General features: G+C 38.4%; 1 protein-coding gene across 5 annotated transcripts in view; it reads right to left on the bottom strand.

The window, feature by feature from the left end:
- The window catches only part of LOC121314054 (atrial natriuretic peptide receptor 3-like), a 28,075-nt gene extending 17,244 nt beyond the window's left edge, over positions 1-10,831 (bottom strand). For 2 of the 5 annotated variants that reach the window (XM_041246854.1, XM_041246888.1), the window contains exons 1-3: positions 9,801-10,830; positions 4,628-4,750; positions 2,706-2,875 (exon numbers count right to left, since the gene is read on the bottom strand). In XM_041246854.1, the coding sequence (XP_041102788.1) occupies positions 2,706-2,875; positions 4,628-4,750; positions 9,801-10,479 (972 nt within the window). In that variant the 5' untranslated portion in view covers positions 10,480-10,830. Of the gene's footprint in view, positions 1-2,705; positions 2,876-4,627; positions 4,751-9,800 lie in introns of all 5 variants that reach the window. The other 3 variants (XM_041246882.1, XM_041246873.1, XM_041246864.1) reach the window with 3 other exon arrangements.
- Between the last annotated feature and the right edge of the window lie 1,527 nt (positions 10,832-12,358).

The following is a 12,358-nucleotide window of genomic DNA, read 5'->3' as shown; positions in this document are numbered from 1 at the left end:
TGATGTAAGCCCTGACGCAGGTTTCCTGACCAGTGGAGATGATCTGTTCTTGACATGACTTCACTTAGGAGTTTTCCATGGCTGGCAACAGAAAGCAGGGGCCCTTTGTGGCACATTTGCTCCACTGGTTTGTGTCATTTAATTAGATGGGAAATGTTGATTCAGCTTTCCTTTGTGTTCACAAGACAATCACGGTAGTGTTGAGGGCACCACTGAATGGTCTACACGACAGAATTAATGCTTTTTGATCTGGGATTCACAAGCTTGATTTGATTCAGCCTAGATTTACAGATTACATGAGTCATGTGGGCAAGCTAGTGGCCTATTTAGAGGGTAGTGAATCTTGCTTCTTTGGAAAATAAGTAACTGAACACTCAGTCTCACAGCTCCTTCTTGTGAATCCTTCTTGTTTTATCTTATGAATGTTTAGAACAGATGTGCAATTTAGAATCAATGTCCAGTTCTGGAAGTCGTGGACAGTCGTGGATAGATAGATAAATAGACAGACAGACAGATAGATAGTAAGTTTAGTAATGATCATCATTCTTTTATTTTATCTTGTGAATGTTCAGAACAGACGTGCAATGGGTACTGGTGGGATCAGCACAGCTCCTAGACAGTTTGTTATGAAGTCTCTCTGGTAGTTGACTCAGCTGAGTTGAGTTGTATATATATATACTGCTGGTGTCGTCCTAAATCCTGAAGGTACTGGAACACCCTGTACCTAGGTAAGGACGTCTGTTAAGAAATAAATAATATCACTCTGCAACTCCAACAAAATGTCCACACACTGTCAGCACAGTGCCTGCTCTTACACAGCAGTAAAACAAGCAGACGTTTACAACTACACTGCATTCCATTAGAACAGTACTGACTGTTCCCAGGACTCAACTGACCCAACAGGACCCTCGAACCGGGCTGAACTCTGAAAAGCAAAACTGTTGGATTTTGCGCGTGAGAAATACACTCTCATCTTCATTAGAGGTAGCCACCAAACACTTATAAAAATACAATATGTCAAAGATGTATTTTTTTGACTGTGCAAATATACCATCCCTAAAGCCGCTAATGGATACTGTATTGTTCTCATTTAATTAAAGAAACCTGAATCACTTCACTTCCTCAGGTGGTATCCTCTTGAGCTGGGTTTACAGGGATAAGGCAGAGAAGACCACACTTCTATTAGTGTGTGTGGTGCAAAAAACCCAGCTTGATAATTATGGTGATGACTGTGGCGTTCTAGACAAGATGGCCCCTGATGACTCAGTTCCATGAGGTTTTTATTCTTGTTTCCTTTTCAGGTGAAGACACTTAAGAGAAAGGTAGTCTAACATGAATCTCTAACCTAACAAATTAATTGTGGTGCTTCTCACTGTGAGAGGCAGTGGTGACTTCATTGGTGCACTTCACTACTCACCTGAACCAAAACCCTTATCAATGATGTTAACATCAGAGGTCTCACAGTACTGTTTGCAGACTGTTTCTCACTGTAGAAAGCTAAATGCTGTAGAACAATACTTCAACAAACATAAAGAACTATTGAATTTTTCCTATCGAAGGTATAAGCCGAACATATTATATGCTAAAACTTTGTTAAAAGAAGCGATACAGTCATCGAAAAATAAGATTTGAAGGGGAAATCAAGTTAATGTTACAAAACTAGTAACAACACTCCTTGCTAAGCAGTACTTGTCACAATGCAATTAAGTTTTCATGTAAATAAAGTCACTGTTCCCCTATAAATAAATAACAGTCATTCATGGTTAAATATTACGATTCTGAACTAAAATACCCTCGTCTGTGCTTCCAGGCATCGCCTCCTCAGTTCCTCCTCACTGACACCTCCTCATTGTGAGCATTCTGTTTGAACCCAGATTTTTATTTTTTTTTGCTCAGAATTGATTCCAGCTTTAAGACAGCCAAAACACCATGACCTGACTGTGACTATTAACCTCCGCTGGTCTATCTGTCAAGAAGCGTTTGTTTCAACACGACAGCTCCTGCTATCCACTGCCACCAGACGCTGAAGGCTTTTCAATGGGAGCTGCCATGAAGGAACAATAGGCTGGGACAGACTTCTGCCATTAACCAGAGGGCTGACTTGGAAATCACAAGGTTTACCAGGGCGAACCATTCAGCAGCACAGGCAGGGGGGGATGCTGCTCTGAGACTGCAGGGTACTTCAGGCCTGGTCTGTGGCCAGTCAATTAACCTCAAACAATTACACACCATCCCCAGGCTGTTAGTTTGAAACAACTGGGACAAACATGGAAAACAGGAACCATTCACACTTTTTAAAATCTTCCCAGGACTGAATCCATTTAACAAACTACAAGATATGTATTGTCTTATACAATGTATTAAAAAAGAAACAGCTCTTAAATGAAGGGCATCTTTTGACGGATTGGTAACAAACACCCCAAAACAATTCAATTATCTTGATCCTTACAGGTTTCCTGTTTGGTTGTACTAGTGGTTTTACATCCAAGAGACAGTCATTCTGATAGTATGTCTTGTTAAAATGTACAGCCTACCGGAAAAGAAGTTATCGCACAAACCAAAAATACAGTTACGAGAAATATTTTTAAAAATACAGGTGTATCCAGAATACAAAGATACATAAACAAAATGGGATCCAACACACATCAGCTTTCCAAAATAAATGAATAAAATGTGTGTAGAGTCTGTATGCGCAACTTACGTACACTGTCATCCTCTCCACTGACACCCTGCTTCTGCAGGGACCTGTTCACTTCCATGGAGAATCTCTCAAACTCCGGCTTCACCGACCTCAGCAGAGTCACAGTCTTGAGGGCAGCGTAGGCCTGCTTGGCTTCCATGTCATACTTGTCCCCTCTCTTCCAAGAGCCATTTCCTAGGAGGAAAGGGGCAGATGTTCCATTTCCAGGGAAAAACAATAATGATACCAAGACAAAATCCTTATTGCGCCTTAAAAATATTTTACATTGGAACAATGCTCTGTATATCTTAAGGGTGAACTTCTTTATAATTGACATGCATTTAATGCATGATCATGATCATAACACAGACATAATGCAGCTAAATTGCCTCAGCTCCAGTCAATTTATACTATAAATTTATGTAAATGTGGTATTTTTAAAGAAAAAAAAAAGATTTTGTTTAAATGTTTAATAGTTGAAAACACAGTATAGTGGTGGATACCAGGGTATACAGGGTATAGGAGCCTTGTGATAGACTAACCATAACCCTAACCTTAACCCTTCAATTATAGAAGATATCCATGTATAAAGATGCTAGCCCTGAGAACTTGATAAAGGTTTTTAAAGAAACTATAGAAACAGTAAGGATTTCTTTAGATGTTTTTTCTTGAGGCCCCTGTGAAAGGAGTAATGAGAGCTGTCACTATAGTAACTGAAGAAACGCCAAGTGGAACTTGTTATTATGGTAAGAAACTGTAAAAAATGTAGGGATAACCGAGAACTGCATGAAGGTGGCAAAGAAGGCGTTTCAAAGTAACATCCAGCCGATATGTACAAGTGAGCATTCACCTATAGCTATATATATATATAGAGATGGGCTTCAGTGAATTACAGGAAAATAATTGAATCCAGTGTTTCTGTAACAAAAATTACAAGACCAAAGGTCGAGTTTATAAACTGTCACAGAAACCTGAGATGGCACTGTTTTCCTGAAGACGTCCATCTATAATTTTTTATAATACATGGATACTCTTGTGATGCTAATATTGAAGAAGACGAGGTTCAGTAGTATAGCTCAGGTTTTATGTTCAGTTTCTTCTTTTTTTTTAATAGTGTTTTTCAGTGCTATACAGACGTTCTATGTCATTATCCATTTAGTTTCTCTGAGATACGAATGTACTAGCTTTACATCTTTTTTTTTTAACGTATTCTAATTTTGTTGATCAATAATGAACATTTCTGTACTGTGGGTGTTGTCAAGTGATTGAAAAGGAAACATTTTGTGTTTGAATTGAAAGTGATGGTCTCGAGGAGATCTGAAGAGCAGCTCCTGGTTACAGCACTGCAATGCTCTCCCCCCCCACCCTTCCCCCCCGGACTGGAGTTACTGAAACACAAACCACTCAGACTGGCTGCTCTTGTTATTGTGTTGGATGTTGTGGGAATAGAAGGTATTTTTCTCTCTCTTGTCTCTCATGTTTGCGTCATTTGTAAGCCATGTTGCTACAGCCCCCTCTGGCAGTTCTCTCGTATGATTCTGATTCTTCTCAGCATATAAAACAATCACTCAGACATCAGGAAATCAGCTTCACGCAGTTTGTTGGTATTCAATGCTGATTCCAACAGTCATTGAATACTGAATTCAGTACTTGCAGGATGGATGCATTCTATGTAGGACATTTTGGAAACAAAAAGTTTTAAAAAGTCTGGCATAGTAAGAAGCTAATGGTTAAAGCCCACCCAGTAAATACATATACAACAGGCCTAGGGTGCTTTCACATGACGTGTGCCTGCTGTGGGCTTGGTAACCATGGCTACACAAACAAACACCTTTTACTGCACTAGTTCAAATAAAGGTTTTATCCTAGATCAGATAACCTGGAGCAATCACCACTGTTTCATGCACAGATCTGTCAGTAAAAATGACAGGAGATATATTTTCTTACCATAAGACGTACTGTTGAAGAGCTCAATGTTAAAGAAGATATAATCTCCATTGGTCATTCTCCGTCGGTGAGCTGCAAGCATGATATCCCGGATATCGTTACTGGCAGCACACATCACGACTACTGGAAACAACACACAAACACAAAAACAAATAGTAAGTTTTATGAGTTCACTGCCACCTACACAGCTGACATAGAGACTTGAAGAGAGATGTTTTACTGTTCATCTGCAAAATGAGGACGCATTAACTGCAAGTTACCTTTAAGCAGCTGCAGTCAGATGCAGGTTTGTAACCACCTGCACCTGGGCTGTCCAATGGGTTGCCCTTGAGCAGTATGGATCGTTGTGTTCCAAACTGGAATTCTTTTAAAGTGAAGTATCCTGTTTGACTCTCAATGTGTTCAAGTAGATTGCAAGGACAAAGAATAAGTCAACATGAAACAAAATGTTGTTTGTATTAAACTTGCAAAATGTTTAAGCATTGAAGGAGTGTCTTGGTTTAGTGTCTTAGTTAGTGTCATAAAATTTCAGTTTTCTACAGTTTAGTCGGTTTTTTAACTTTTAGAAATACAAAATACAGAAATAAATGAATAAATAAACCCTGTTAACATTTTCTTCAGTTTGTATTTTTCTATTTTTCTTTAACAGCTCACTGGTCATCTCTAGTGACTCTTCTAGCCCTGGTCTACACTATTTCTGCTCAAATCCAGTTTAACTAGATGAAGGGGCCTAGACTATGTGGTCTTAAAAGCTTGTATATTTTCAACTTGTTGGTCAAATAAAAGCTACCGATTTCAGCAATGTTATTTATTTTTCATCTCTGGACCGATGCAGCTAACACAATCAGTTTCAAAGAGTGAAAACTGCTTGGTTTGAGGGTCTACCGCTTGGCCATGGCAGTAGATCCCTGCCCCTTCCCCCCATAAAAGACTGGACAAAGGGGTTCTGAGGAGAACAATTACAAGCAATGTGTTGGACTTCCAGGAACTTCAGCAACACACTTCAGTGGCTTTAATTAACCCCACAGAGCTCTTCTGTTTCCTGGCTTTCGAAGCTTGACACCTCACACCACAGAGGGGGGCCTCAATGTATTACAAACTGACCAGCAGTACTTCAAAGCTCTCCCCTAATTAACATTAACCTTTGAACGTTTGCTTCAGAAGTGTGGAGTCTGTATCTCACCACAGCTCCCTTGTGCACCTAGCAATATTTATTCAGCTTACCTTAAGCCATGTCAAGGACTTCAATTTGACTAGTTGGAAAAAAGAGGACCTTTGGAATCTACTCTTACACAGGCGGAGTTCAGGTTTACTGACTACACCGAGACGATTTTAAAAGTACAGTAAAGAGCTTGGAATATTCCTTAAAACACACACTAGTTAAAGATTTGTGATGTGTTCCCAAAATTAGGGATCGTGCTTATTTTGTAGGGTTGCTCTACAAAATAACTACTAAGGGGTGGAAAATGAATTGCTGAAACTCACTGAATTTACTTATTTAAAACTTTGTTGTGTGCAGGGGAGGGGGACGGGTGACGACATTTCTACTTCAGGCATTGTCTTCTGCCAATGCAGGACCATTCCTGGATCACAGAATCTATAAAATAATGCATTGTCCTGAGTCTTCCCCTTCTTCCACAGGTCTGGCTACCCATGATCATGCACCCTGAGAGGAGAATGCCTAGGCTGATGCTTCTTGGGATCTCTGCTTTCATTCTGCAGTCAATCTGTTTGTTTGTTTTATATGAAGTCATGATTGCTACAACTGGTTTATGAACTGCCCTGTAGTGTACAGGCTCAGCTGTGCAAATAACCTACAAGTGTTTCAAGTGTGTTTCAGACAAAGGAAACTGAGCTTGTGGTGAACAATACTTGCCCTGAAGACTGTTTGATGCTGTTTTTTTATAGTGGAGACATGACCATTGTTAATCTTTTAAAAGTAGTAATATAGCCTACTGAAACACTAACATGTCATGCTCATAATGTAGGGTACGTTCAATGCAGAGCAGGCAATGCACAAAGTATATCAGAGAGATTCTAGTCTGAGGAATCACAGTGGTAATACATGAGCCTGTTCTCACAGGCCCCGGTTACACTAAATGTAAGCTAAATCAGTTCCAGATTAGAGCTGATCAGGGTCTGTGAAACTAGACAATCGTTATGCAGATGATATGAGATCACTGTGTATTATATCGGCTTACTTAAAATAAATAACGAACCTCAAGTATAGAAAGCAACCGTGTAATAATACATCAGTTTTTTTAATGAGACTTGCTCTAATCCAGATTCAAAATGAATTGATGTATTAATAAGGCTTATGACATTCATGAACACTCTCAATGACCTTACATGGTTTCAATGTTTCACAATGACCTAAATTAATTGATACACACTGCGTGAAAACAAGGAAAGTGTAGCCTCAGTTTACACTGTTTTATTCAAAAAGTGTCTCTAGAATACACTGTTCCTCAAAACATTTAAACACTTTGCTGATAATGGCTTTTATTTTTGTATAAGTAAAGACTATAGATAGCATGGAGAGTACCTCTAACTGCAGCCCATACACACATGTTCTGTCCCTGTGGTGAAGGGTGGTGAATTCAAGAGCTACACCTCAAGACCAACTACATCCTAAAAGCAAGACAGCTGCTGGCTCTGAGATACAGAACAAACTTCCCCACAGCCAGCGAACGACTGGGAAATGAAACTAACATTGCAAACCACTGCCAGATATGTGTGAAGCAGCGGGAAGGTGGAACTGAAAGGCTAAATCTCTTCAATACATGTGAATGTGCTATTACAGTATGGAGTGGGGTTTGGGGTAATTAAGGAACGATCCTGTGCTTGTCTCCCCTGCAGTTACCTCAGTGGAAATGGTCCTATTATACAAGCATAACAGAAACCACTTTGAGGGTAAACAAGTGTGGGAAACACAGTGTCACGTGTTGAAAAGCTACAAGCTGGAAGGTAGTGTTAATTGTGTCTAGTATGCTTTGGAAAAGCTACAGGCTGGAAGGCAAGGCCGTGTTAATTGTGTCTAGTATGCTTTGGGAGAATAGTCTGCAATTAATGAGAGGTCAGAATGACACGTAACGTTTCCAGTTTAATGCAGTGTCGTATGTTATAGTACTCCGTGGTAATGTAAACAGACTGCAAATTATTCAGCAGTGAAAATTATGCTGCTTAATGCTTTGTGTAAATCATGAAATTATAATTTTTTTGATGTTGTTTTTGTTTTTTCAGATAGATGAATTCATTATTCTATGCAACAGTATTAAATGCATAGCCTTCTGTGGTTGCCTCATCTGAATAAACCCAACCCTGAAATAATGCGGGTATTTTTCGATCCATGGTACTGAATTACAAGTTTACATATTGGCATAAGGCAATTAAAAGCAATAATAATAATAATAATAATAATAATAATAATAATAATAATAATAATAATAATAATAAAAACATCGCCTCGACACTTAAATGACAACATTGACTTTGCCGACACAGTGAAAGAAAAGTCACCCAGAGCACAGAATATACAGTAGAAGTGAAAAGCAGAGCGAATAACATACTGCCTATTCAGAAACATTGGAAGAGATTATCAGAGAGGGTCTCTCTCGTGTTCTCAACGTTTCCACATGTAGCGCAACGAGGTACGAGAACAGTGTCTCGTTTGATAGTATATAATGGTGACGCACTTCATATACAGCAGCGAAGTGAAAAGCAGAGCGAATAACATACTGTCTATTCAGAAACATTGGAACAGATTATCAGAAAGGGTCTCTCTCGTTTGTTCTCAACGTTTCCACATGCAGGGCAGTATAGTAAAAGAACGGTGTGTCTCTTTTGGGAGTATATAATGGTGACGCACTTCATTTAGACCGGCTGGATATCTTGCTAAACTATGCGACGCACGCCTGTTTATATTTTCAAGATGTTTGTCAATAGTTTACCTTCGTCAGAAGGGGCAGGAGATTGTAAATTTAATACCTGTCGCCAAGGTGGATATTCTGATAAGAAAAAATAATGTCTAAATGTAAAGCCTAATTGCTGAAACCTACAGTTGAGAAACAGGTGTCACGTCAATGTATGCCACCTACCAAATGCACCTACTTTGAATACTGAGCGTGCCCAGACTATTTTCACCCTGCACTGCGGGCATGCAGATTTTTTCTTTCAAAGACGCGCATCAAAAATTGCTAACAAATGTTTTGAATGAGAAAGTGCGTGCTTTGTAAAGTTACATTTGACTCTACATGTAATAATTCGTTTTATATTAAATACTGACAGCTGGTGTTGACAAACGGTAAAGTGTACTATAGAGTTCGGTACATTTTTAAATAAAAAATGTACCGATGTACTTCTTCTTCTTCTTCTTCTTCTTCTTCTTCTTCTTCTTCTTCTTCTTCTTCTAGATATTTCCTTATGTGAATTTCGATCATGTTATGATATTAGTTTAAAAAAAAGTAATGTTAATTATATTTCATTATTTTAGTTTTGCTATATAATTTGTGGAATCTTTTCAAACTACTCTCTATATAACCACCAAGATAAATTGTTGGTTTGTTTTAACTTGACAAAAAAAAAAAAAAGACGTTTATAACTGCAGATGACATTTTGGTACAGGGAGCAGATTTTGACAAGATAAGAACATTGACTCTTGTATGTCACATTTTCCGACCGTTAGCAACTTTTGACGAAGTAGCAAAAACTGACGTTACACCGGTTCACGTGTGGATTTTAACGGGAGAAATGTGCTGGAATGCAGTAGGCTAGCAGTAGGCTAAACTATCCCAAATGTCATCACTGTATTGATTCGTAAACATTATAAGCACATTTGACCTGTTATACCATATATTCATAAACATATTACAATATTTTGTTTATTCGTGGTATTGTTTTACTTTTTAAATTTAGATTTGAATTATACTGATTATCAACATGATAAATGGCAAATTGAAGCCTATAATATAATCTTAGATCATTTGACAGATCGTTTGACAGTTAGGAAAAACTAGTTCATTCTTTCGGAACAAAGTTTATAGTAATCTGTATTTATGTGAATCTACTGAGACGTACCGCTGCGGGTCACTTAAAGACGGGTCAACTGGTCAAAGAGACGGGGTCCAGCTATGAATGAATTAGATACATTTCTATAATAAGTGCATGTACTTACTACCTTCGCTGTCTTGGATCGACTTGATGATTTCTTCAGTCTCTACCGGGTGCCTCAAATCAAAGGCAAGAGTAGTTGTGTGGTACCCCTCTGCTTCAAGCACAGCGTAGACCCCTTCGATGGAGAAGAAGCAGTTCCGTTCTTTGTCCTCCTGGTAGATGAGAAGAGCCTTCTTCCACGAGAAGTGCTTAAACATCGCCCCGAACGCTTCCCCCATCTTCGAGTACGCCGGGGAAACTCGAGTCAGGTGCGTGTATTCGGCTTTCTTCGTGCCGAACCCGGATGCCAAGGCACCTGCAGAAAGTATGGGGATGTTCCAGTAGGACGCCATCCGCACCACTTGGGCTGCAGCATATTCACAAACAGGACCCAGAACCACGTCGGGTTTCTTCAGGAAGGACCTTTCCACAAAGTTGAAGAGCGCTTCGTTGCCGCAGTTTGAGTTATTATAGTGAACCTTGAAATTTAACCCTGAATTGAGACTCTCGTTGGAGTTGATGCTCTTCAGTGCGTAGTCTATAGCTGGTCGGACCCTGGGGATGCTGAAGATGTACGAGTTTTCCTCTGGCAAGAGGACTAACACGTCGATGTCACTGTCTTCATTACTGAGTGCACATATCTGTACAGGTAACACGAGCAACCAAACGTACATGCAGCAGCAAAACGGCAGGCATGGCATGTTTGCACCTTTGAATGTACTTTTTCCTTAGTTTTTTTCCTTCCTTTTTTAAATTATGCGTAAAAAATTAAGAAAAGTGAGCAAAGTCGTCTTTTAAAAACTTACGAGAAGTTTGTTCAGGGTTATTGAGGTAACGTGCACAGTTGGCTGTGTGATCTATGCAGGGATCCTGGTGGGACTGTCTTCAGAAACCTTGCAAACCTGATCTAAAAACTGATACTAATTCTTGTGTTTCCCTAGTAATTCCTCGTGTTTAAATAAGGTAACAGCTCAACCCGTTACCACACGGGGTGGCTCCGGGGAGGAATTTTTTAAGGATCTTTTTTATTATTATTCCTGCGTCATTCTCGAGCAGTCCACCTCCTTCTTAAAGTTGCAGTGTCCCTTTAAAAAAAATGCACACAAATTCTGCGACCGTTTCATTGTAATTATTATGAATTACAAGTTCAAATTCATTATTATTATTATTATTATTATTATTATTATTATTATTATTATTATTATTATACTGTAGCATATACTAAACAGGTTTGAATGTTAAATGCCATTTCACTTATGTCCTATTATGTGTTATAAATTCATCGTAATTAATATGAAATAAATACATGCAAAATACTTTATGCATTTAAAATTGACAACACACAATCTGACTATGGCGTTTCTTTTGGACTCCATGAAAATGAGACGAGAGAGAGAGAGAGAGAGAGAGAGAGAGAGAGAGAGAGAGAGAGAGAGAGAGAGAGAGAGAGAGAGAGAGAGAGAGAGAGAGAGAGAGAGGAGAGAGAGAGAGAGAGAGAGAGAGAGAGAGAGAGAGAGAGAGAGAGAGAGAGAGAGAGAGATCGTAGAGGATCAAAGACCTGGAAGGAAGGAACTCTCAGCGCCCAAGTTTTCAATCAAGAGGGGGAATATGCTGCTGTACCCTTGGACAAGTTATTTTATCTAGATTGCTCCAGGAAAACCCCAACTGTATAAATGGGTAATTGTATGCACAAAAATAATGTAATCATTGTAAGTTGCCCTACATTACTGAATGTCTTGGCTAAGGCATGTATTTAGTGAATTGTTTTGCTTCTCCATTTAATTTTTCTTTCAAAAATCAACACAAGCTGAATTATGCAATTTGATACATTACATTTAGACTGTGGTTAACAAAATTAGAGTACGTTATCATAACTGTAGTTACATAGAAATAATATTAAGTATTACGTGTCCTCTCAAAATATCTAATTTTGAATAACATTTCCTGACAGTTAAACATTCGTCAATGTATTATGAATATTAACAGGAAAATATCTCGTATTCAAGTTTCCATCATTTCATGCTTAGAAACAACATTAGCTACCGGAAATGGTATTTAGGCATGTTAAATGACTTAATAAGCATTAACTTATGTATGCAGTACAAGGTGTTTGTCAGTCGTGTTTTAAATGAACAGAAAGGAAAGTATCAGGACGCCGTGCAATTTCTTAACATGGAAAGAATGTGTATCAAGATGCATTGGCACAAATCAGATCGTGGCTGAAATATATAATATATATATGTATATATATATATATATATATATATATATATATATATATATATATATATATATATATATATATATGTGTGTGTGTGTGTGTGTGTGTGTGTGTGTGTGTGTGTGTGTGTCTATCATTGCTATGCTTTCTGTCATTGACAGTTTAAAAAAAATAATTTGTGCGAAACAGCGCTCGTTGTAGAATGCTAGGTTGCTGTTTGCTTGGTTTTACTTGTTTTGTCAAGCCTTTCTTTTTAAAGACTGTTGTCATTTATTCATTTCTGCAAGTTGTAAGTGACTAATTTTTTAGTATATTAGTCTACTCACGAACGTTTCTGTTTAACATGTATGTATGTATGT

Source organism: Polyodon spathula, chromosome 1 (genome assembly GCF_017654505.1).
Source record: "Polyodon spathula isolate WHYD16114869_AA chromosome 1, ASM1765450v1, whole genome shotgun sequence".
NCBI lineage: Eukaryota > Metazoa > Chordata > Actinopteri > Acipenseriformes > Polyodontidae > Polyodon > Polyodon spathula.
This window is presented reverse-complemented; position numbering and strand designations above follow the sequence as displayed.